The sequence below is a fragment of the Chelonoidis abingdonii genome, chromosome 7, assembly GCF_003597395.2.
Source record: "Chelonoidis abingdonii isolate Lonesome George chromosome 7, CheloAbing_2.0, whole genome shotgun sequence".
Classification (NCBI taxonomy): domain Eukaryota; kingdom Metazoa; phylum Chordata; order Testudines; family Testudinidae; genus Chelonoidis; species Chelonoidis abingdonii.
Genome location: NC_133775.1, coordinates 39,928,674 through 39,956,139, shown reverse-complemented (window position 1 = coordinate 39,956,139; position 27,466 = coordinate 39,928,674). Strand labels below are relative to the sequence as shown.

The following is a 27,466-nucleotide window of genomic DNA, read 5'->3' as shown; positions in this document are numbered from 1 at the left end:
TACACTATTTTATAATGGCAATCAGATACACCAGATTCACTTAGAAAAGACTTCTCAGAAAACAATAAACATTGTATGAAGTAAACTGAATGTCCTGTTTAATGTGGCTTATCCTTTTGTTCCTAAAGTTCATCTTTAAAAATCTGCCTCCTGGTTTCAATTGATTTCAGAGAGAATATCAGTGTATAGCTTACATGGCCTTGATCTTTCATCAGTATTTAAAATTTAACAGACTTGAAGTGTCAGGGGGATGCCAGTATGGATCAATTTAGCTAATTTCTTCAGATTAGCTATTTACTAGTAGCCAGGTGAAGATAAAGTTCCATATCCTTATCAATTAGCATTTTATTGTCATAACAATACCTTAGTTGTTATCTAATGCAATATAAGTGTATCTCCTGGTTGTATATTAAACTGTATGAGTTATGGTTAATACAGATGGGCCTTTAAAGCACAAAAAAAATTAAAATCAAAAGAATAATATGTTATAAAATAAAAAATATGCACTCCTTAAATGAACTCATTTCTCATTATAGCAAAACCTACCCAATCTCAGCCTGGAGAAAGAATGAAAGTCACCTTGCACCGGAGAGGGATGCTAGATACATTACTTGGTGCACTTCTGGAAGGTTCTCAGATATGATGATAATGGGAACAGTATAAGAAATAAACTAGGCTAGAGTAGAGTAGACTAGAATACTAACCAGTCTGCTTGTACTGCAATATATGTTCATGATATAGTCTCCCTTTAGTAATCTCTGCCATTAAATGTTATTGGTGGAGATGGCTGATACATTTGAACTGATGGCTGATACGTTGTCCCCACTGATTGTTTTTGGGCCTGATCCTATGAGCTGCTGAACATCCTGAGCTCTCTTTTAAGTCAATGTCAGTTGTGGATACTCAGCTCCACTCACGGCCTGCAAAAGCAGACCCTGATACTTTGTAAAGACATCTCAAGCAATCTCTTACCATGGAACTAGTAACATTAAATATAATTCACATGCAATCTGACTCACGGTCAGGGCGGGCTCCAGGCACCAGCTTACCAAACAGGTGCTTGGGGCAGCAAATCTGGAGCGGGGCAGCACTTTAAGGTATTCGGCGGCAATTCGGCGGAGGGTCCCTCACTCCTGCTCAGAGCGAAGGACCTCCCACTGAATTGCCGCAGATCACGATCGCGGCTTTTTTTTTTTTTTGGCTGCTTGGGGAGGCAAAACCCTGCTCACAGTTATAAATTCTGCTTAAATCCAATGATTTATATATCAGAGGGGTAGTCGTGTTAGTCTGGATCTGTAAAAGCAGCAAAGAATCCTGTGGCACCTTATAGACTAACAGACATTTTGGAGCATGAGCTTTCGTGGGTGAATACTCACTTCATCAGATGCATTTATGGACTTCTAGTGGTAACTTTTAATAGAAGCAGTGCAACTGTATCATATGCTATGGCAAATCTTGTCTTTTGTTATTTTTGAAGTGTGCATTTATATGTGAAATACTTCTATTCTAATCGGTAAGAAAAATCATATATTAATACCACCCTGCAGGATTCTAGGGTTTAGAACCAGCTCCACTGGTACTTATTTCAATTTTGAGTGTTGTTTAACACACTGCATTTTTAGATATTTAATATTGCTTTTAAAAAGTGTGAGATGTATTCTTAATGTAAAAAAATGAAGTTGTTCCAGTTCACCTTCTATAGTATTACTTTATTGGTCATCAGTTTCAAAGTATATCACCCAAACCTAAACTTCTATTCGTTAACCAATTCACTACATATTACTATCTCTTATATAGTCTTGAAAGCACATTTCATTAATATTCATCTCTCTAAACCCCATTTATCCTGTGTACTCATGCAATTTTCGCAGTCTAAGAGGATTCGTCAAGAGTATATCTACTTTTCCCTGTGATGTATATTTGGTCCTTATTTTTAAAGGTTGTTTCTTTTCTTGTTCTTTATCTTTGATTTTGAAAACGAGAAGTTACATTTTACCAGTAATTACAGGTATACTTCCTCTTTAAGGAATATATTGAATTGTACTTGTCCTTATTGGAGGGAAGAAATCAGAAAATTTATTTTAGCACAGTGCCATAATTTACTTATTAGAAAACACTTTGGTTTACAGCACCTCTGATATTTTTGGTATGTTTGCATTTTCATTAAGAAGTGCCCATTTCTATAAGACAGCCTGATTTTAATTACATGCTTTAATTTCTACTTAAACGCACCATTTATATTTAAATAAAACTGACTTGTGAATCTGAAACAACCAGAGCCATATGGTTCTCTAATATAAAGATGATGTTAACAGCTACAAAGACAGGAAGTGAAGGATTTTATTTGATTGATTTTTTGTTTAATGCATACATTAAACACTGGAGAAAAGACCACTATCTTAATTAGAAAACAGCTGCCAGGAGTGTAGGTGTCAATCTTGTGAATGACAGAATCATTAAAAATACGTATATATTTTATTTTTAAAAAACTATACAGGAATTGTGAAAAGTCCCACTTTCCTCCTTATGAGGATTACAGAATAAAAAGTAATAAACAACGCCTGGAATAAAGAATGATGTTAGGGTTAGTATCCATGGAAAATGTCGAAAGAGATCCCCAACGCTGTGTCCAACTTTCCTGGCAAAGGTATTTGGTCCTCCTCACTACAAAGGTGGAAAAGTTGAATGTAAAAGGAAGACAGACCAAATCAAGAACAATCCTTACAGACAGGTGCTTGGAGGAAAACACAAAATTCTCACACAAGATTTAATATTCAGGGAAAGTATAAATTTTGTTTATAAAACATTTTCTACACTATACATCATTTTTTCTAAGATACTCTTCCATAGCACCCTCAATTAGATTCCCAATCTTCAAATGTGAGCTGTAATAAATATTTTCAAGAGTCTTTTTCTACTGATGCTGAAGTGTATTATGTTTTATCAAAATTCCCATCAGTACACACTGGAGGTGTCAAACTCAGTGTGTAGTGCATGGCACTATGTTTGTATACAATTAACTATCTATATCCAGTACATTAACAGTAGTCTCTAATGTACACAAGTGAATAAGAGTCTTATCTTCCTCCAACTGCTAGCAATATGTCTTGCAATCTGGTATCAAAAATAAGTTACTCTAACTTCAGGGCCACACAGAAAATCCCTCATTACTTACATCAGTGGCATACAATTTGTAACCATATTGCCAGCCCTCTGTTGTTAAGGTCAGTTGGAAAGCTGATGATGTATGTCTTTTCCTCCTTGTAAACATAATTCAACAGAGCATTTAAGAATGTTCTTATGGCTGTCCTTATTCAGCAAAGTATTGAAGCATGTGCTTAAGTCCCATTGAAGTCCCTGGGAATTAACCATGTGCTTAAAGTTAAGGATTTGCTTAAGCACTTTACTGAATAGGGATGGGCTGCTGAACCAAGGCCTGTATGTTGCTTCCCTTGTCCCTCTTGGTTACACGGCAGAAAGATGTTCGAGTTAGTCTGAATTTAGTTTATTTTTCAGGAATATTTTTGCAAATCTAAGAGGAAAAAATGGTACCTCAAATAAGTTTGTGACCATTTTCACCAAATTACACACTTCAGCCGATTGCTTTTGGTTCCTATGACTGTCTGGTTGAGAGAAAAGTCCATTCTAAATTTTATCTTTCTCCCCTACAGGGAATGTTAACATAAGTGGGAAGAGGACTGAGTTCCTTCTCTGTTATTCCAGATAATATTTATAATCATGATGCAGCCACCCTTATGCCAGATCTTTGTAAAATCTACTCAGCTACCATTGCGTCCAACAAATGATTAGTTCCTGAGACCAATTAAAATATCTGAGGAGTTCTGGAAGGTTTGCCTTTTTTAGGGGCAGAACAGTTGCTCCTTTTTATCTTAACTTGTTCTATTCAATATTTTAATACTTTCAAAGACAGACATTCCAACAGCATGTTGAAATTGTCAGACAAATGTACAACTTTGATAGAGCATCTTTTTTTAAAAAAAGTGTCACTGTATATAATTTACTTTGAAGTTCTTAAACTTTGCCAGTTTTGCACATGAGGGATATGAAAAAGAGAGAAGTTAGGCTATACTACAAAGGAAAGTAAAAGAATTAGTCGGGGATGTACTCTAGAAAGGGATCCTAAATGCTCTCATACTTGTCTTTGTAGTTTTCTAATCTGTGTGCTTTTTTCCATAGGAGACTATTTCTGTTGAAGACATTGTCCATTCTCTTTCTGTTGGGGAATCTCAGATTTCCAGTGCTATAGAATTATTGCTTTGGTTATTATTAAATCTGCATTAATCTATATTACTGTCCCTTTTGATATGCTCTTGTTTCTTTTCTATGCCTAATATACCTTTTCCACAGGAAACTTTTAGGTTAGTTTCCTTTCCGTTACAGTTTGTAGAAGAAAATTCAACACAGACTCAATATTGGGCCAGATCCTGTTTCCATTCTAACCATCAGGATTTCAGTGGGAGACCCCTTATGCATGGTCCACAAAGTTGTACGACTTTTTTTATATGAAAGGCCATGCTTTTGACATGCCTTATATGGAAATTAAAGAGTATATAGCCTAGTAAAAATAAATTGCTGACTGGAGTGTTTTTCTATAATGCAAGGCCTTATGTTTCAGATTAATCTAAAAAAGTATTCTTCTTATTCTAATTTTAACATTAAAAGAATCAGTGCTGCTTCACTCAAATATGAAAATCTGTCTGTCTGGTTTTATCCCAAGAGAATTTCAGATTTGGAAAAATATCGTGACACATTACCCAAAAACCAGCACTCCTGAACAGGATGCAATTCTCTCAGTGACATGCAACTGTCTTCCCTACACTGATGGTTTGTAAGATTTCTCATATGCTGCCTATGGTGTGTGTGCGGAGGGCATGTTTTGTAATCCTTTCGATTCACCTTTCAGAGGCACTGAGCAAAGCTCCTGACTGGTCAGGCACCAGGGTTATAGACTGGTGGGAGATAGAGGTTAGTGAAGCCAGACTGCCACTCGCCCCATTTATTGCCAGGACCCAGCAATACCTTTTCCTTACTTACCCAAGAGGAGAATCAGAAAAGACCACTTCCCAGTATCCATCACTGCATCTTTCCTCAGGTATAAAATGAAAACAGAGTTTAACTGTTCTGCATACCTACTTCTTTATCATACAGCTTTTATAGCTATTGTCTTGTTATGTACATCTCCTCCCACAGAGTCTGTGTAACATGTGGTGTGGTTTGAGAGAGAGGCTGGGGAATGGAAAATGAAACAAAGTGTTCTTCAATGTGTGGTGCCAGATCTTGTGAAAACTCAGGTTCTGACTCAGTTAAAGTTTGTTAGACTTTTTGACAGTGGGTCTTGCTTCATTCATATGGATACTCATGATGCTACATTATTATTATTTATATATGGAAATACCATAGCAGCTAGAAGCCCCAGTCAGGACTGTGTGCTAGTGCTGAGAAAGCACATGGTAAAATACATTCAACAACCCCAGAGAGCTTAAAATATAGACAAGACAGACAAAATGTAACAATCCCAAAACCATGCAATATATTTGCAATAGGCAAAAACAAAAGAGCTTGTTTACATTTCACCACAATGCCACCATCCATGCTTATTAATTTCCCCAAATCAAGTCCCTCTTCCTTCCCCTCTGATCACGTCTCTGCCAACCAAAAGTGCCCTCCACTCATCTCATCCACACATACTTACCTTCCCTCTCCCCACAGCAAACAAAACCACAGACGGGCCAAAATTATGTAAGAGCCTCCTCCTGTACTGCTTCTCCTTCTCTTTAATGGTTCAGTGCTTGTCCCTAGAAAAGGGGTCAGCCTACTTCTCTCCCTTCTGTCACAGTAGGCAGGGAAGGCAGATCTCTACTGGTCTCTAAGTGGAGGGGGCAGGCAGTCTGCTGGGCCAATCCCTACCCATTTTAGTATGCTAGTTGCTTGTGCCTTCTCTCTCCATCCTCTCCCTCCAACCCCTGAAGTGGAGAGGGGGACAGCTCCAACTGAACTCATCTGCCCTTGTTTTCACTTTGACTTATGTGAGTGAAAATTTCACTCATAGGCAGGGTTTTAGGCGCTGAGCAAGGTTTCCCCTTCATCTGTGCCTTCCAGTTACTACAAGGTACTCTCACAGCTTCTAAGCAGACAGCCAAGATTTCCTTCTCCTTCTCACTGCTCCCTCAATGCCACGGTGGCACATTGGAGCAGGAAGTGGGGAGCATTAGGTGGCCAGTTCTGTTGCTTCTTGCCTCTGAACAGCAGTACATTCCACTGCCAGGTGGCAATGGAGACAGGCTTACAAAGGAATGTGCAGAATTTCTAGGCCTCATCAGAGTAGACATATATTAAAGTATTTCATTATGGCTTGTGTGGAACTCATAAAATTTTGCTCTCATTCAAAATAGCTACCATTTCTTGTTACACTTAAAGACACTGAAGCCACAGGCTGCCATTATTAAATATGGCTGCCATTTCCTTACAGCTTTTATATGTGAAATGAGGCTTCCTCTAGTAAAGTTGGTCACCGTCTTCCATTGTTTCCACTGGGACTGAAGCCAAGCTGTCCTTAGGGAAGATGGCTACTCCCCTGTGGTCTAATGGTTTCAAACTAGACAGACAACTATGAGGATAGAATGGAACAGAAGAGAGGCTCATGTATGTGGGATCCAGTGGAGAGACTGAGCAGCGTACAAAGGATTGTGGGGGGTAGGAAGGATTCTAAAAAGGCATGGGTGGATACTGAAGAGGGTGAAGAGGGAAAGAAGATGGCAGAAAGGGAGAATGTGAAGTATGGAATATTATTATAAATGGACAGCAAAAATATGGGGGAGGCAGGTAAAAATGGGAAACAAGTGCGGGAAAGGAGATTGGATGGAACAAGAAGGGCAAGAATTATTGTCAGCTCAAAATGCTTGAAAATCATGATTCAATCCCCCTTCCTGTTCCATCATGAGATTTTAAAGTTGTGGGTTGTCTTCTGATTTTGAGCCTTTAGGATACATTCTTAAGCTTTTCTTAAGCTTTTCTGGGTAACCATGATTGCCAGAACCGTTTGTTTTTTTTAACTAAATCTGAGATTTTCCTGTAAACACTTGTCTTCAGGTGCTGGGGTTTTAAACAAAAACTAGACTCATGATTCAATTGTGAGAGTTGTCAACAACAGGAAAGAGACAAGAGAAGATGGAGGAGATGAATAAAATGGCACTTCCTCATGCCAAGTCTTAGGCTAAGGTAAGTAAAGTCTCCCTTTGAACACCCTGTAAAAAAGCTCTTTTTTATGACTACCTAGGCTTGAAATTTCAACCTTTATTGATCACATGCTAATTGCAGGCCAGCATCATATTTCTACAGGCTCAAAAAACAGAAGGCAAATAACTACCTGCCCTTACCCCCACCACCATTGTATTTATTATCATTATTATTATTATTATCCCTCATTATAACATCATGGGGATGATTTGTTTGTTTCAATTTGTTTTAAACAGATAGCTTCAAAACATAAGAGATCTTTAAGCACAAAAAGGGGAAGCTACTGTCTAAAATGTATCCCCATGAGCCACCACTAAAACCTGATCACAAACTGACTCCATAGATTTGGGTAGTCAGGCATTTTGTTAAACTCTTCACAGACTTCCAGCATTTGTAGATTCTCAAATGCATTTTTCTCTGACTTTTTTTAAAATTCTCATAGTGCTCAAGAGCGCTGTCTTCTAGAGGTCAATGATTGTAATGTCTTGCACTGCTGGCATGTTCCTGAGCTGCTCACGCATACCCCTAGGGATTGCTTCAAATGCTCAAGTAATCACTCAGATTGTCTTTGATCATTCCACTTCACAGAGCTCTTCATATTTTGCTATCTTCTTTTCTTGTTTCTTTTTTTACGATTCTATCTGCTGGTATGCCAATATCAATTAACATGGTCTTGTTTGTCTTCATTTCTACAACAGTTATGTCCAACTTGTTTGCCTGGACCACAAAATCTTAAGTATCAGAGGGGTAGCCATGTTAGTCTGGATCTGTAAAAGCAGCAAAGAATCCTGTGGCAGACATGCATCTGACAAAGTGGGTATTCACCCATAAAAGCTCATTCTCCAAAACGTCTGTTAGTCTATAAGGTGCCACAGGATTCTTTGCTGCTTTCACAAAATCTTAGCCTCTTCATTCTGTAGATTGGTCTCAATTGTAGTGGTCACGATACTGCATGGTATATTTAAATCCTGGGTTGTATGGACAGTTGTATAATATGGCCCCGGGATTGACTGCCTCCACACAGCACAATTAATTAATTAATTAATTAAATTTTGGTGGGTTTGAAATTAGTTTTATGATTTGGGGAGTGACTCATTTGGGGGGGTTGGCTAGAAGTGAGGAGAGGGAGACTGAACCACTGGAGGAAGAAAACCAATGGAGAAAGGGGAGAGAAAGGGCCACATGGTAGGCAAAGAGAGAGACCATAGTAAAGAGACAAAGAAATAGGAGACTGGGATTAAGAGAGAGGAAAGGAGGAAAGAAAACTGCAGGTACTTTGTAACTAGTGGGAGAATGGTCTAGTGGTTAGTGCACAAGCTTGGGAGCTAGTCCCCCTGGGTTCAGTACCCAGCTTTGCTTGATTCACTGTGTGACTTTGAGAAAGTCATGTCATCCCCTAGTGTGACTTTGAGAAAGTCATGTCATCCCCTAGTGCCTGAATGTACTCATCTGTACAATAGGACATGATATTGACCTGTGACCTACCTGACAGGTAAATGAAAGCACCCTGAGATCCTCAGATGAAAGTATTAGAATTTGTTTATTATGATTATATACTGGGGAAAAGGGCAACCCAGCAGAAGCTTACTCACTTCATACCCTCACATCCACAACAATGCCCCTCAAATTGCTACTTAGAATTTCACAGCTAACTGCCCATCCCTGCCCTTCCTAGAGTCCCCATTGCTTGGCCCTCCAGGTGGCCCCTAGGGGAAGAGCCTGACAGCCCACAGGGCCTACACTTGACCCTCCTGGGTCTCAGCTGCTTAGCACCTGGCTGCTTCTCTCCCTCCAACTGAAAGCCACTCCTGGCTGATCGGTAAAAGCAGGGGGCAGGCAGCACACATGGCCAGTCCCTTCTCCTTCTAATGTCCTGGCTGTTCACCTTCTCTGCTGCTTTTGTACCGCCCTCATCATCAGTCTTTGAGTCTGTCTCTGGCTATTGCAAGCTGTCTATGGTAAGATTCTTGCTTCTAGCTGCCTCTAGGCCAGGGGTTCTCAAGCTGGGGGTCGGGACCCCTCAGGGAGGTCAAGAGGTTATTACATGGAGGGTTGTGAGCTGTCAGCCCTGCTTCACTGGCAGCATTTATAATGGTGTTAAGTGTATTAAAAAGTACTAAAGAGTATTTTAAAAAGTATATATTTTTAATATATAAGGGAGGGGGTCACACTCAGAGGCTTGCTGTGTGAAAGGGGGTCATCAGTTCAGAAGTCTGAGAACCCCTGCTCTAGACAAAGGGACAGAAATGGCGGGCTGCATACTGCTCTCTGGACATAGTAAACTGCTTATGTCACCGACACACGGGATGGGAGAAAATACAAACTTTATCCCAGGGCTTTGGGGAGCCAGCCCGCCCCCTGCCGGTGATTGCGGAGTGCGTCGGCTCTGCCAGCTCCAGCGCCCTGTAGCGCTTCGCTGTGTGGCTACTGGAGCCCGCTCCGCAGCTCAAGCTGCCAGCAAATCCCAAAGTGAAGCCAGCGAGAGCGAGAGAGTCGGTCCTTGTTTGGTTAACAAATTCCCTGCAAAACAGCCCCGAGCCCCTCGGAGCTGTGCTGATGTCACATCCGCTGCTCGGGTCTCAACCCCTCTGCCAGCAGCGAGGGCTCCGCTCTTTTGGGGGTGGGTCAAAACTTTTGCGGTGGGTTGGTTGCGGGCGGAGGGAAGGTGGGCTAGAGGAGGGGGAGGGGGGGCTGGAGACGCTTCAGCACCACGAGCAGCGCCTTCCTCGCTTGCCTTCTCCGGACTGGCGCTCCCCTCCCTCTCCGCTCTAAGGATGCCTGCGGAATGATTGTCCCTCGGGCGGCTGCTGCTGCTGCTGCTGCCATTCGGCTCTGGCGGGCTGGCAGAAAGTGCAACTGACTAGCCTGGGCTCTGCAGCAAGAGCGGAGTGAATGAATGAAGAGTGAAAAAACAGGCGCACACCTTGGATCAGAATGCAGGCGCCCTCCAACATCCTCAACCTGCTGCTGCTGGCTTTGCTCGCTGGGCTCGACCCATCCAAGGTAGGAGACGGTGTATTGTGGTTTGCATGAGACCATCTGAAAGCTGTCCTCCTATACCCAAGTCTCCTTCCACCCCCTTCCTCCCGCTCCTGACAGATGATAAGTTCACCTATCCCAGTAATGCCACCGCAAGGTAAATTAATAAATACTGATAAATATTTTATGGAGCAGGCAATTCGGATCTCTCGGGGTTTGGCTTTCGGAGTGGAAAGGCTTTTGTGTGTCCTTTTGTTGTCCGATCAGCAACACTGGGTAGTAACGGGAAGGATATTTTGTTGTCAACATTCATTGAGATGTCTGGTTCCATTGTTTAAGAAAGATCTCTCTCTCTCTCTCTCTCCTTTTCTGTGTGTGCTGGATATTGGTCAATAATTCTAACAACGCAGACGTGCTGCAGTTTGTGTCCAAAACATTTGGGATGCTCGTACCATTGAAACCTCGAATAGAAAAGATTAACTGTTTCTGATCGCTGATACAATATTCGGATCTCCAGGAGTTTACTTTATCAGACAAAAATAAACGAAGCTGGTGATAGAAGCCTTACTACGCTAAGACTAGGATGAAAACAACTGTTATCTATTGAACTCTGGAAGCTGTCCAGTTCTGGCTGAAATTAACACTAGACTACCCAGCACAAGTCGAGGAGATATTTATAGTGATCAGTGAATATACCTAAACTATTATGAAATATTTAGCACTAGCATCAGCACTGGTATCAGTGTTGTAAGAAATGAAAATAAATGTATTTAGACTGAAAAACTGAAGTGTCACAGGAAAGAAAAGGCTGGTTCCCCCCTCCCCTCCCTTGAGTACAATAGCCCTGCTCCAGACTGCAGCAGAGTTTCATTATTTTCAAGTGCATTCAGATATCTAAAATATCAGCTCTTAAATTGAATTATGAGTTCTGAAAAGTAAGCAATATCATATATTATACAATCCTTTAATAATTTGCAGAAATCAGCTTTTCTAATACCATTTAATAGCACTGATGACTGAAAACCACTAGGCCTATATATGTGTATTTTGTGCAGTATGAACTTAGAGCTTGTCTCATCTGTCTCAGTATTTATGTTATGCAATCTTTGGATTCCTTGTAGGCTATATACAAAGGTAATGAGACAAAGAACTTCTGTAGAGTATATCAGTCCATTACCACAAGTAATACACATTGTGTTGTCACCACTTATACAGTGTGTATGTGAGTGTCATTTTAATGATGCCTTTTGAGTACTAAACTGTGTGAAACAGTTTCAGCACTAGTATCAGCTTTTCTCCTCTAGGTAGATGTCAAAATTGCTCACAGAAAAAAACAATATATCTATGCTTGCTACAAATACAGTAAACAATGTCCATCTTCAAAAATACACTGAGATAAAATTTTAAAATCATTTAAATGGAAATCCAATGTACATCTGTAGAAATAAGTTTTGGGGATTTTTAAAAATAGCAAATCTAAGTGAAATTTACCTTACTCATAAGTAATTGTTAACATGATGTGATATAAGCTTAATAATATTAGCTGAAAAATAAGCTATATCAACAATTCTATTAAAGTGTTTAGTAGCTATTATTGTAACCGATAAAGAGAGATTCACCAAGCAAACGCATGTGAGTTGTATATATAAAACAAGCACATGCTGCTGCTCATTATGCCGTACATGCCGTACATACATTTTATATTAATGAAATTCCATACTTACATTTTGTTTTATCTGTTTTTCTGTACCTGTGAGACACAGTATTCTAGCCACAGTCACACCTAGTCAGCTCTATTAATGTCAAAGGGAGCAACTGCCTGAGAGCAACTGTGGCAGAATTTATGTCAATTTGTCTATCTACACAAGAGTAAACCCCCTAGTACAGCAACTGAAGTGTAACTTACATACTTCTTTCTGTCCTCCATCAGGTGTCGATGATGTCCGCCATATACATGATGGCATAAACTCTCCCTCAAACATGTCTATACTCATTTAGAACTGAAAAGCCATAATGATCCACTTTAAAGATGTGGCATAAATTAACTTCTCAAACTTTGCTTCTAGCCCTTTTGGTACTGCATTATACTATGCACAGGACATAAAAATGGCCTTTTATTCTACACTCTGTCTGACATTTTAGGGAATATTAAAATGTTCATTGCAGTCTATTTTAATTTTGTAAAGGAACATGTACTGAAAAGCAAAAAAGTCCTTAGGATAATATAAAAATAAAAGGCCCTAGTGAAACTTTGCTATGTAACAGACTCAGCTGAGTTTTCATAGACCTAAACCACAATGGCATACACTTCTTTCAGTGAATTTTTTTGCCAGGGTAAGCATATAAAGTATATTGAATATAGCACATTATATTTCTAATTATTCACCTTTTTAAGACTTTAAATAATAGCTTTCAAATTTCTGTGATAAATTATGTATGTGGAAAACTCCTCTAGTCTTTATTAACGTCTCTATTTTTATTTCCTTTTAATGTCTTTATTTTAGTTATTGACTGTCTTCAGTAAATAAGCACAAAAATGACTGAAAGGACTTAGGAAATAGCAATAGTACAAATATATTCATTTATTTGAGAAGAAATGAAGCAATAATATTCTGCCTTTCAGACTGGATAGCATATTTGCCATTTGAAATTAGTTGGAGGGACTAAGGGGATGTTAATATGCATTTTTGCAAAAAGAATTATTTGTGATAACTTTTCTCAACTTTTATGCTTATTCATTTTTGTGAGGGATAATTCTATATGATCTATGTATACTCATGAATATTTACACATCTGCTGCACATACACGTTACCCTAATAAATCACATGAACATTTTGGAATAGATGACACAATATATTTTTCCTAATGTGCTAGATATTTATTTACTATGTAGACAGTAATAAATATATCCAATATGTTATTCTAAAAAACCAAATAAATACATAGAAATAATAATACCTAGAGCTTACATAGCACTTTTTGTCACTAGATCTCAGAGCACTTTACAAAAGTGGTCAGTATCAATTTTCCCATTTTACAGATTTCACAGAAATCAAAAGGTTTCCCAGCGGAAAGGCCACTATTGACTCTAAGAGGATGATATGATATTTGCACTCTTATTATGACAAGCTTTCTGTGTTAGAACTTACTAGGTTATATCCCAGTTATAAAGTGTTTAAGTGACGCCATCTCATGGTAAGATATGTAACTAGAAAAAGTGTGGAGTTTAGTCTTTAATTTCTGAAATGCTAAAGTGTTTACATCAACTGAGTTCATTTATTTTCCACATTGACACATTTTCAGTGTTTTTGTTAATATCGACTGTGCAGGGAAACTCTTCTTTAACTGAATGGAAAGCAGTTCACCGCCTATTGATTTTACAAGTTTTTAATGTTGCTGATAGACCATCAAGTTTAGTTCAAGAAAATTATTAAAATGTCTTGTCTCTTAATTAGACTATAATTGTAATATCTATTTATATGGAAAATACAAAAAAAATCACTGTTCATAATAATGTACTTCAGTAAAGTTTTATTTCCATCAGAGTAGGTAGATATTCAGCAAGAAGTCTAGTTATAATCAAAAGGATTCAATTAGAAATACAAAGCTTCCCTTGGTATTTCACTCAGATCCAATTTCTTGAGAGAAGGAACTATTAAATATTTGGAAATTCCTATGCATTGCTGCTAGATGGCATCTCTGTTCTGCTTTTCTAAAAGCAAGGTTTATTGTAATGATCTTGATAGTATATAAAGTGGCCGTCTCTTACAAGGACCACATTAGGCAGGCCATCATTTAATCACTAGAGTATAACAGAAGTAAGCATTTCAAAGCTGTTCAGTGCTCACCTCTGAAGAAAATAAGCAGAAAAGGTTTAAAAGACTGTCTTCATTCTAGCCAGAAATATTTAGTTTTAATTTTGAAATCCTAGAACTTAAATAGGCCTTAAAAATGTGTGTGCATCATTCAAACACTTATTTTACATGTATATTATAAGTCCCATAATGACTTTATGTTCCACATGTGATTAGTTTTGATTTCTTGAAATTTGCCCAAAACAGTTTCAGAAGAAGATGGACTAATGAAAGCAGAACAGGACCAAAAGTATAGTATGGAGAGGAAAAAAGTGTAAATTATACATATGGCTTTTATTAACATGATTTTGGAAAAGCTCAAGAAATAAAAACAGATCTAAAATTCATCATTGGTTACTGCAGAATGCATACTATATCTCTGTATTTTCACCTTAGAATTGTTTATACTTCTAAATTTTCAAAATCCATAAACTTGTTCAGAAACTGTAACAGTCTTCATACTGTTTGCACATCTAGCAACTAAAAACTTTTTTTTCCCAGAGAGTTAAAGGAAAAAAAGGAGTTATATCAAGTGTACTTCACTGGTGTTTCAAGTTAATTCATTCCCTTTATGAGATTTCACAACAGTAATATCATACATGTGCCAAAATACATTATTTTATTGAATTATCATATTCTATGATCCACTGCAATGGACATGTAAAATCTCATTAGCCACTATGAAATTAATATAGTCTCTTTCTTCTAGTATCAGTGGCTAGTTAATATGAAAATCTAGCATTAACAATCAAGCCTATATATGGCACTGGGAGACATGAAAGTTCTAAAACATTAATTTCTGAGTCTTGTCAACTACCACCTGGTGTCTGATCCCCTATTTCTGAGCAAGATAATTTAGAATCCAGGGAAGAATTGTCTTCAGCTACATGTAACTTTGTTCCCATCCTCGATCGTCGTATACTGGGGTTCAAAGTAGGATATAGCACAGGGATGGTGTTAGCCACTAGTGGCTGTTCTATTCCATCTGTGAACAGGATCCAAATACCACTGGTTCTCTCAGCAATATACAATACAGTTAGTGATCAGACAGTGATTTTTTTGCCTTAGAGACCTGGAAATAGTGAATGGGAATGAATGAAGATGCTTCATATATTTCCTCTCAATCCAACCCCAAAGAGCACCCCTTCCACACTGAGTGTGAAGTCACACAAGGATCTCTCTTCTTTTCAATTTTATTCTAATATTATTGGGAGAGACTGTGAGAAAACAAGTGACACACAGAGTTGCCAATTCTTGTGATATTATCAAAAATGTCATAATTTTAGGTGTATGTGTAGGAGTAGGTGTTAAGCTGCTGCTATCAGGAGAAAAACAAAAAAACCCATGTATTTTAAAGCCCTAACTAAAAATGGCCACTGTTTCTCATTATTCTCAACAAGACTGGAGCTACAGATTGTTTGTAGCCAAAATGCAGGTGAAATTGGATGGTTACGGACTCCCAATATTTTCAGTGTAAAGACAGTTTTACACTCTCTAGATGAATGCAGACTTAGCTACAGCCAGCATTATCAGTACATTGAAACCTCCCAGGCTGATAATTATAATGAACTATATTAAGAAATGAACTTGGAGGCACTGAAGAACCTACAGCTGATTCAGAACACAGCAGCCTCACCATAACATAGTGAAACACAAGTACATCAATACAGAGCTCTGGGTTCTAATAGGAACCCCTCCAAAATATTATTAATTAATTAATGCACAAGTGAGACAATAAAGAAAAAGTTCTAATACAAAATATAAGGAAGGGAGATAAAGCAGATGCATAAGTCAAAACAAAAAAAATGTCAAAAGTGTCAAAAAGGCTTAGGAAGGCATCACACATTTTAGCCATTCAGTAGCCTTGGGATCAGCAGTATGGGGACTGGAAAGTCCTCCTGATAGTCCAACATGAGATGAGCAGCACTCTCCACTCCACCACAACTACACAGAGGCAGTTCCTGAGTTCCCAGTTGTAGTCATTTGTACACCCCACCAGCCTGCATTTGAAAGGGTTAAGCTTGCATCAGAGATAGCATGGCAGTTCATAGCCAGGCAGTGTCTCATCAGGCTGAGTGACAAGGAGGACGTTACTTACAGAGGGAACAGCTCATTCCCATTCTGCTTGCAACAATGTGGCAGCATCTGCTGTACAGGTGGTCAAAAACATAGACTGGTCTTCTGCTGATGAGTAGGTGGCAAGGCACTTCCCATATATCTTTGAAAAATGGCAGTAGTGGCATCCCCTGGATTTTGTCAAGGAGGTTCTTTGCTGCAATATAAGACCTGATGTTAGGATGCAGGGTATTAGCATGATCTGACAGCCACTTGGTGTTCGTTGGTCTCACAGTCCCTGTTAAAACAATGAGGAATCCTTGTGGCACCTTAGAGACAAATTTATTTGGGCATAAGCTTTTGAGGGCCCACTTCATCAGATGTATGGACTGAAAAATACAGTAAGCAGTATAAATATTACAGATGGGAGTTCCCTTACCAAGTACGAGGTCAGTGCTAATGAGGCCAATTCAATTAAGGTGAAAGTGGCCTATTCTGAACAGTTGACAAGAAGGGGTGAATATCAAGAGAGGGAAAAGTACTTTTGTTGTGCTAAAGAGGCCAATGCAATCACCCATTTCCAACAGTTGTACATCAACTAGTTTTGTCTGGGAAGAGTTTTTAACCACACAGGAGTAGCAGAGAGCTAGCACCAAGATGCACAGTGTTGTGTATTAGGTTCCCAAGTCGATCCTGCAAGCTTGATTAGGAGGTTGTTTCTGGTCTTATCTTCTGAGCTACCTAGGTAAGTGTGTGAGCTAAGGTAACTCCTAGATAGAGTTTTGAGTAATGTGCCAGCTCTTCTCCATCCAAGAAAATGTTTGGCTCTTGTAGTTGAGATGGACGCATGACAACATAGTCCTTGACTCACAGGACTTAGTTCTCCATTTTTTTGTAATAGCCACTAATGGTGGCTCCAGTTGTCCTCAGTCTTTTTGAAGACTCTGTCTCTTGAAACTAGGCAGATGTTATCTGTCTATGTGAATTACCTTGAAATAGTCAGAGGCAGATCATTCATAAATATGTTCAACAATGTTGGAGCAAGAACATATCCCTGCATATCATGTGGACATGGATCGTCATGCCCATTGGTTGGAGCAATAGTCTGGACTCTGGTCAGAGCAGGAGTCAGGCATAGTGCTTAGAGCAAGAATCATTAGCCAGGATTCAGAGTCCAGGGTCACAGCTGGAGTCAGATGTCAGGTGTTAGAGCCAAGGGTCACACCTAGAGGAACTGGAGCCTACGGTCAGAATCGGAGCCAGAGACCAGAAGCCAGAGTCAAGGGTCGGAGCCAAAATTAGAGGTCAGGAATCAGAGCTGAGAGTCAGAACCAAGTTATCTGGAGTGAAACAAGCCAGGGGCAGGGCTGGATCCAAGGCAGCCGCAGGGCTGGAACAAGGAGCGGGTCCAGTCATGGGCAAACACTTTGAGCAGCTAATGAACTGCTGTTACCACTGGTATTAAGAGCTGATCTGATAACTTTTCCTACAGACACTGTAGCCACTCAGATGGCCTCCTGCAGGTCAAATACACTCATTAGGGTTGCCCAGAGACTGACCGTGCTGCAGGTCCTTCTTTCAGACTGGCTCTGCTGCCAGACTGATTCCTGACCCTGAGATCCCATTGAATACCAAATCAAATTCAAAGTCCTAGCCTTCATCTGTATAACTCCCAGTAGAACATAAGAACATAAGAATGGCCATACTGAGTCAGACCAAAGATCCATCCAGTCCTGTCTTCTGACAGTGGCCAATGCCAGGTACCGCAGAGGGAGTGAACCTAACAGGTAATGATCAAGTGATCTCTCTCCTGCCATCCATCACCACCCTCTGACAAACAGAGGCTAGGGACACCATTCCTTAACCATCGTGGCTAATAGCCATTAATGGACTTAACCTCCATAAATTTATGTAGTTCTCTTTTAAACCCTGTTATAGTCCTAGCCTTCTGTGCACTGTGTGAAGAACTTCCTTTTATTTGTTTTAAACCTGCTGCCCGTTAATTTCATTTGGTTGCTCAAATTCTTATATTACTTGTGATGGGGCAAGGCCAGATGGCTACCGTAAAGTAGTAAGGAACAGGTATGTTAGCCCCAGGCTAACAAAATCCCTAGGACCATGGTAACCAAATGGCAGTTGCTCCAGGTTAATCAAGATACCTGGAGCCAATTAAGATATTTCTAGAAGGCAGTGGAGATAGCTACATTGATTGGGCCACCTGAAGACAATCAAGGGCTGGCTGGAACTAGTTAAAAGCCTCCCAGTTAGTCAGTGAAATTTAGGTGTGAGGAGCTGGGAGCAAGAGGTGTAAGGAGCTGAGAGTGAACTGCTGGAGGATTGAGGAGTACAAGCATTATCAGACACCAGGAGGAAGGTCCTGTGGTGAGGATAAAGAAGGTATTTGGAGGAGGCCATGGGGAAGTAGCCCAGGGAGTTGTAGCTGTCATGCAGCTGTTACAGGAGGCACTATAGACAGCTGTGATCCACAGGGCCCTGGGTTGGAACCTGGAGTAGAGGGCTGGCCCATGGTTCCCCCCAAACCTCCCAACTCCTGATTAGACACAGGAAGGAGTTGACAGCAGACTGTGGGATCACCAGAGGGGAAGATCACTGAGATGAGTCAAATCCACCAATGAAGCACCAGGATCCACCAAGGTAGACAGGAACTGTTGTCACATATGGGAACAGTAGTAATTATACTTTCTTATTCACTTTCTCCACACACTCATGATTTAATATACCTCTATCATATCCCCCCCTTGTCCTCTTCTTTTCCAAGCTGAAAAATCCTAGCCTCTTTAATCTCTCCTCAGCATGGGACCTGTTCAAACCCCTAATCATTTTAGTTGCCGCTTTCTGAACTTTCTAGTGCCAGTTATGTCTTTTTTTGAGGCGAGGGAAACCACATCTGTACATGGGTATTCAAGGGTGTGGGTGTACCATGGATTATATAAGGGCAATAAGAATATTTTCATCTTAATTCTCTAGCCCTTTTAAATAAATTCCAAATTCTTGTTTGCTTTTTGACTCCACTGCAACACTGTGTGGATGTCTTGCAGAAGAACTATCCAAAAGATGCCAAGATCTCTTTCCTGATTGGTTGTAGCTAAATAGCCCCCCATCATATTGTTGTATAGCAGGGATTATTTTTTCCAATGTGCTTATTTACATTTATGCCATAATTAAATTTCATTTGCCATTTTGTCGCCCAATCATTTAGTTTTGTGAATTCTTTTTGAAGTTCTTCACAGTCTGCTTTGGTCTTAACTATCTTGAGTATTTAGCATCATCTTAAGAACTTTGCCCCCACTGTTTACGCCTTTCACTCCAGTCATTTATGATAGTGAATAGGATTGGTCACTAGACCTGACCTCTTGGGAACACCACTATTACCTCTCTCCATTCTGAAAATTTACATTTATTCCTATCTTTGTTCCCTGTCTTTTACCAGTTTCTCAATCCATGAGGGATCTTCCCTCTTATCCCATGACAACTAATTTATGTAAGAGCCTTTGGTGAGGACTTTGTCAAAGGCTTCTGGAAATCTAATACACTATGTCCATTGGATCCCCTTGTCACATGTTTGTTGACCCCTCAAAGAACTCTAATAGATTAGTGAAGTACATGATTTCCCTTTACAGAAACCATGTTGACTATTGCTCAACAGTTTGTTTTTCTATGTGTCTGACAATTTTATTCTTAACTATTGTTTCAACTAATTTGCCTGGTACTGACGTTACACTTACCGGTCTGTAATTGCCGGGATCACCTCTAGAGCCCTTTTTAAATATTGGAGTTACATTAGCTATCTTCCAGTCATTGGGTACAGAAGCTGATTTAAAAGAGAGGTTACAAACCATAGTTGTTAGTTCCACAATTTCACACTTGAGTTCTTTCAGAATTTTTGGGTTAATCTCATCTGGTCCTGGTGCTTTGTTTCTGTTAAGTTTATCAATTAATTCCAAAACCTCTTCTAATGACACTTCAATCTCACAGTTCCTCAGATTTGTCACCTACAAAGGACTGAGTAGGCTTGGACTCTCAAAGACTTTCAGAAAGATGACAATCTACCATGATAGCTTTAATTTCAGAGGCATTGGATATCTTAACAAGTTAGAATGAACCGGACAGGAGTAGATTCAAGGCTTTTTTTTTTTTTGGTGGTTGGACCTTGAGTGTGGCAGTCCATATCATAAGGAATTGGAAAGACAACATTCAGGAGCAAACATAAAAGCCTCTCTTGATCATAGCCTTCCCAGAATAACAACTGACTATAGTTATTGTAGTTTATGGGCATGATGACATAGGTTTTGAGACTAGGCGTGCTGCTTGAAATGGTTTCCATCATATATAGAGTTTACAGTTTGGTTCACTTGCTCTCAGCATCCCCACTATACAAATTCTTCAAGCATCTCTCAGCTGCAACATACAAAACCCCTATGTACTCACTCTAGAAGGGAGAAGAATACCAAAGGAGAGAACTGAAAATCTTATAGGCCTTGCTTAATTTTTGTAAGGCATTCACATATCATAACAATGACCATGGAATATGCACCTAGAGACCGACAGAATCTTTTAATTGCATATATCAGTCAATTGTGTTTCTAAAATCATGATCGGGGAGAGGGATGTATGTAAAAGTTCAACATGCTATCTAATTAGAGTGGCGTTCTGAGTCCCACAGCTAATGAAAAACAGATTATGTACAGTAACTATGCATACTATAATGTAAAGAATAATATTGTTTTAAATGTGGTTGAGGTAGAAACATATATATTAAGCCTATAAAATATTTTAACAGATTACAAGAACTTGGAAACTAGGACCAAAGAACTTTGAGGTCACCTACAGTGTAAAGGTGATATCTGTCCTATGTCTCACAAACAGTCTTGGCTGATATTTGTGCACCTCAGTGCACCTGCAAAGCAGAGCAGATGCTCCTCATTTTACCATGTGATATTCATGCTTTTCTTCATAGAAGAATAGCTTTCAGAATTGCAAAAATTCCAAATATGGTCATAGCCACAATCCAAGTACATCTATCACTACTGTTACTCAATCTGGCTCATTCAAAGACTCAGTTTTTCCATAGGTAAATAAGCTGGTTCTTAGTTGAAAGGGACTTCTTAGTAGCTCCTGTAATGCACATTACTGATCTTCAGCGGCTTAGACTTGGTCATGTGGACTTTGATTAATATCTCTAAACAAAAAACAAACATCGACACTGGATATGGGAATGAAGTTCTTTTACCACTGCTGCCTAAAGAAGGCATGGCCTTACCAGCCACACAGTCTAATTCTTACCCTCTCCGAAACCTAAGAGGCATTAAATGTCCTTTGTTAAAGGAGAAAGAGCTTTCTCTTCCTCCTTGTCTCCTTCCAGTGTAAAATCCATCCACTCATTCATATGCTTGAATGCAGGGACAGGTGGTGTTGCATTTTTTCTTTTGTATCAGAAAGTTGATATTGTGGTTGGTTAATTTATATTTATCTAATGTTTTCAGCACAATTCTTGTAGGATAATTTTGTATAACAATAAGCAATTAAACTGGAGCAAGGCAGTGTTCGTCATCCAGTTTCATAACCCAGAGATCAGGGACTTTGCTATCCCAGGGTAGTGAAACCTTCTGGTAGAGACTGCTGGGGTTGGCCTGGAGTAGTTCTAGGCCAGAATGTTTGCTGGGCTTATGGTCTAGTCCTGTAGGACTGTCCAGATTGATCCCCAGACCAGTCAGAAGGTGCCTGTTTATTGATTCAGTCAGGAGAAAGATACAGATGCAATCATTTTGCAAGTATGTTTACTTTTGTTTGTTTTCCTCCATTGGTTCTTTTTGTTTTGTTCATGTTCAGTAACAGTTGCAGCATACGGGCTTTTATTTCCAATCAGATTGTGAGCAGACTTGACAATGCTGCAGACTAAAATGTTATATTTATTCACTGCACAGGTACAGCATAGAAGATGGCATTACAAGCTGTTCCACACTGCCTTGCTCATCTTGGGGATCACTTGCAGAACTGAAAAAATAGTTCCGATTCCCTGTCCAATCTGTGTGCATCTTTGGCATGGCTGCACAGCCAGCCAGCAAAGGTGCCAAATTAGTGTCAATGGAGGTGACAGTTTTTTGTGATATGGAAGTTTTTTCACTGGGAACCTGACTGAGACACCCACACTCATTTGATATAAGTTATTAAACAGCCACAAGATGTTAACTTCCAATCACTATCAGAACTAGGCTGGATTTGAACTGTCAGCCTAGGAGTAAAAGGTTTTATATCTCATTGCCCAGTTGCCTCTGTGTCTTTGTGCTTCTTATTTAGAAGACAGATATTCTAGAACACATCAATTACATAAAAATAAAGTTATTTACAAAAATGTCTGTTGACATTTTATAAAGGATTTTATTGAGATTGAGTCTACAGGGTGAAAAAAATCTTTAATATTTTGGCCCTTTCTGAGACTTTCTTCAGGGAGTATCTGTGCGATAGCCCAAAATGTAGTATTTCTTGTTTTTGTTCCCCTTGGAAATGTTTATAATCAAGAAGAAAGTCATCAAACTGATTTCCTGACATTTATTCAAATGAATCCCTGTAAATCTGATTACAGTTTAATCTCCAATTTAGTGTTACTTCACTTGAAAACATATTTCAGTTGGGGCAACCAGGATTTAGGTACATTCTACAAACAAAGGGCCACACTTGTCCCCCTGATTTCAGGGAGTGATGCTATTATTTGCACCTTTCTGCAGCTGTGGGGTAAGCTCTACTGGGGCAGTTGAGTGAAGGAGGTTCTGCAACAAAGGCATGTTGCAGAACTCCTTTATAAATTGCCAGTGGCAATTTTGGAAATGTGTTTGTTCTTATGTAGCTGATATGCTCTGGGATAGCTTTCATATTAATTGGTATATTTTGCCATATCTATGCATGGTTATTGGTTTCTATTTATTTATTTAATTAGAAACACCCAGATGAAGGTCCTGATTTCGGATGGCACTTATACATACATTAATCCATCCTTGCCTAAATGATATGTAAGCACATCATTAATTTTTAAGCATGGACTTCAGTGGGACTTGAGCACGTTTAAGTGCTGTGCTGAATAAGGATGCTTTCCAGAATTAGGCCCTAAGGCTCTGATGATTCAGCAATATTTTATCACATCAATAGTCGTTAATTATTTATGTGAGCAGTCCCATTGTACTTATTATAGGGTTTAGTTGTTTTCAATTGTGGTTTTTTATTTATTGATTGCCTTTGGGAGTGGTTTTTTTAAATATTCCTTTCTATAAATAAGAAAAGTAACTTATTTAGTGTCTGAATAAATATTTATTCCTACATTTAAATATGGGTCATTTCTGTTTCAGTTTCCAAACACTCTTCTGCAGGATATTCCTTATTTTTCTTCCCTTTGTTATAGTCACACGAGTGCTGTGGTATGCAAGTGAACTAACATTCTTAGCACACAATGTATTTCTGTATTTTTTCAAAATATTGGATTTTCAGTTAAAATCAGTGGAGAACAGAGCAGCTGAAAACTTACAATGCTTTAACAATGTAATATATCATACATAGAACATTCAATGACTGAGATTTACTATGCAAAAGCAGTTCAAAAGCATTTTATTTTTAACAATAATCCACACAGATCTTCATTAGATTTTAGTAATCATAATACAACATTTCCAAAGTAAAACTGCTCTCTTTTTAACAAGACATGATTAGTTAGTGATTTGCTTTGAATTGCTGGTCACTCTGGACTCAACAAAACTGATCCTGTTCCTACTACATTCCACAGGAGTTTTGCTATCTTTGGCAGGAGCAGAAGCAAGCCCATTATTTGTAGTTTATAGCTCATTGGCTCCCCGTTATTTCCCAGTTAGTCAGTGCTAGCTGAACATGAGGCTGTTCACTGGGCCCCTCAGTCCAGCACACTTTGTGAAAGGATTGTGATGTATTCCTTATAAGGATTCTAGTTCTGTACCACAGAAACCTTAGAAGTCATTTTCTTTCTTAGCTATTTAAAACAGGCTTTTTCCTAAAAGTTATTTTTAAAGGGAGAGGTAGAGAGAGAAAAACTGTTAATAACTCCAAGTCCACATATACCAATTATTATGCTTGTAAGTTATATTCATGGTGAGAAATCTCTCAAAATTAGTACCGGCTGGGAAATTAATTTTGTTTCAATAAAGTATTTTGGCTTTCATTCCGATGTCCCATTGAAATTTCTGTTTTGATGAAAAATGGCTTTTCTGTGTAAAAAAAAAAAAAAAAATTCTGAGGAAAAATTTCAGTCATGTCTATTCAAAGAGCCACTTAACATGGTCTTTTATTTGCAGATTTTCAAATTTTTAAATAGTTCTAAAGATACTAGCAGAAAGAAATACTTAAAATGTAAGGCATATATGCAGGTTCATTTGAGGATAACTAAGTCAGATCTTAAAACTCTTATCTATACATTGATGAATTATCTGAACTTGCATCGGAGAGTCCAAATTTCAAAACTACCTTTCTATTATTGTTTCTACACATGCATCAGATTCAGTTTGGGTCCCTCTTTAATATTTAGCACATTTTAAAGAGAAGTGAAATATTCTTACATGTAGAACTGAGATGATTCACATGAGTGGAACACAGACTATGGCTGCTTCTGTAAGTTTGAGTACTTTCTGTGAGGTATTGTGTGCCTTCATCTCCCATCGGCTTTCCAGGAATTTGGGTCTTGGACCCATAGTCAGATCACAAAAGAATCACATATACTATCAGTGTAAGTATTTCAGTGCATTTTCACAAAGTGCCAAAGGGACTTGCATATGACAGCCTAACAAATGTTAGAGCATTCCAAATCATTAATAAATGAACAGATTAAGCATCATAATCTACTGACAAGAAAGAGACTGATTCTGGTACCTTATTATAAAGGTATTGAAGTCAGAGAAATACATACAAGCGCTCCCAGAAATGCTACAATTGTACCAAAGGAGAAGAACCAAAGGCAGTAAATAACATTAGGCTTATTGCATCAGTAGGTCATGTGTATAAACTATAAAATTAATAAATAAATAAATATTAATGGACAGAAAATTTACTTCCTAACTGCCTTTATAATTTCTGAACTTTTCACTGAGAATTTGTCCCCTTAAATTATTTGTTACAGTATGCCCTGCATTATTTATATTAATGTTCACAATACATCAGCAACATTTTTTTTTATTTTTGTGATTTATGTGGAGAGGATTTCTGCCTAATAGATTTAATCTAGCATTAGAATGCTTATGGCATCACAAGTTAAGCCAAACAATTACTTAAATGTGTATTTCAAACTGTTAGCATTACATCAAGATTGTTGTTTTAAAATTGGATTTCCTGTCATTCAGTAGACTAAGGGGGGATATGATAGAGGTATATAAAATCATGAGTGATGTTGAGAAAGTGGATAAGGAAAAGTTATTTACTTATTCTCTTAATACAAGAACTAGGGGTCACGAAATGAAATTAATAGGCAGCAGGTTTAAAACAAATAAAAGGAAGTTCTTCACACAGCGCACAATCAACTTGTGGATCTCCTTACCTGAGGAGGTTGTGAAGGCTAGGACTAGAACAGAGTTTAAAAGAGAACTGGATAAATTCATGGTGGTGAAGTCCATAAATGGCTGTTAGCCTGGATGGGTAAAGAATGGTGTCCCTAGCCTCTGTTCGTCAGAGGATGGAGATGGATGGCAGGAGAGAGATCACTTGATCATTGCCTATTAGGTTCACTCCCTCTGGGGCACCTGGCACTGGCCACTGTCGGTAGACAGATACTGGGCTACATGGACCTTTGGTCTGACTCAGTACGGCCGTTCTTATGTTCTTATATTAAGTTCTTATCTTAGACCTAGAGCATCTGACTGAGGAACAGAAACAGAAGAAAAGTCCATCCCTGTAGCAAAAATTGTTTGAGTATGCTCTCATCTGTTCTGAAAGTTTCTTTCAAATATGTATTTACATATTATAAAACCAAATGTCAAGTTCTGTTCTACCAAATATTGGGCAATTTACAAAATGATGGTTTAAGTACTTTAAGTCCTTTTCTTGATTTTCTACATGTCTGCACCATGCAGTGTTGTCATAAATACAAGCAGACAACTGAGAAGGTGAAGTTGTAATCTTATTTTTTCATTATCTTTTTCTTGAAGAACAGTTATTGATTTTTCCATATTGGAAGCTCTTCTTGTAAAGACATTAAGAGATGAATGTATATTTCCTAAAATTTCCGTCCCCTCATAAGCCATAATCATAGACTCTAATTCTAGAAATTTGAGAATTGGTCAGTTGATCAGTATCAGAGTTGAGAATATCATGTAGGTTAGATACTAAAACATTTCCTGAAGTGACAGGAATCTTTTTCTTAGTAACATACAAAGTGCCATACTAGACCACAAAAAGGTCCATCCAGGCCAGTAACCTGTTCTGGCAGAGGCCATTATCCATTTATATGTGATCATTTTTTTAAAAACTTACTAAGTCTAAATGATATCTAGTGGTAGTGAGTTTCACAAGTTATATGTTGGGTAAGAAGTATTTACTATAATCAATTTTAAATATTGGCCTTAGAATCTGCTGTAACGGGGGTGGCCAAGCTTCTTGTGAGGAAATTGTATGCAGGGCCAGGGCAGGGGCTTGGGATGTGTGAGGGAGTGTAGGGTGTGAGAAGGGGTGCAGTGTGCAGGAAGGGGCTCAGAGCAAGGGATTGGGGCAGAGGAAGGGTGTGGGGCATATGAGGGGGCTCAGGGAAGGGGGTTGGGGTGCCAGAGGGGTGCAGAGTGCAGGAGGGGGCTCAGGGAAAGGGGTTGGGGTGCAGGAGGGGTGCGGACTGTGGGAGGGAGGGCTGGGGTTGGGGTGCACAGGGGTGCAGCAGTGAGCTCAGGGCAGGGGGTTGGGATGCAGGAAGGGTGTGAGTTTCAGGCAGGAGGCTTAGGGCAGGGAGTTGGGGGGCGGCGTGCAGGAGTGGTTCAGGCTCTGGCCTGGCGCCGCTTACCTTGAGCGACTCTGGGGTAGCAGTGGCGCACACCATGGCCAGGGCAGGCTCCCTGTCTACCTGCCCTGTCCCAGGCCCCGCGCCGTTCCCAGAAGTGCTGCGGCCCCTGGGGGAGCGAGGTGGAGGGCTCTGCATGCACTGTCCTTTCTGTACCTCCAGGTACCTCCCCCGAAGCTCCCATTGGCCACGATTCCCTGTTCCTGGCCAATGAGAGCTGCAGAGGGCGATGCCTGGAGGCAAGGGCAATAGCCCTCTGCCCCCCCGTCTGGGGGCCAGAGGGACATGGAGCTGGCCGCTTCTGAGAGT

General features: G+C 39.4%; 1 protein-coding gene across 1 annotated transcript in view; it reads left to right on the top strand.

The window, feature by feature from the left end:
* The first annotated feature begins 9,977 nt into the window (after positions 1-9,977).
* The window catches only part of OLFM3 (olfactomedin 3), a 120,350-nt gene continuing 102,861 nt past the window's right edge, over positions 9,978-27,466 (top strand). The window contains exon 1 of the mRNA XM_032797068.1: positions 9,978-10,260. Within this exon, the coding sequence (XP_032652959.1) occupies positions 10,192-10,260 (69 nt within the window). The 5' untranslated portion in view covers positions 9,978-10,191. The remainder of the gene's footprint in view (positions 10,261-27,466) is intronic.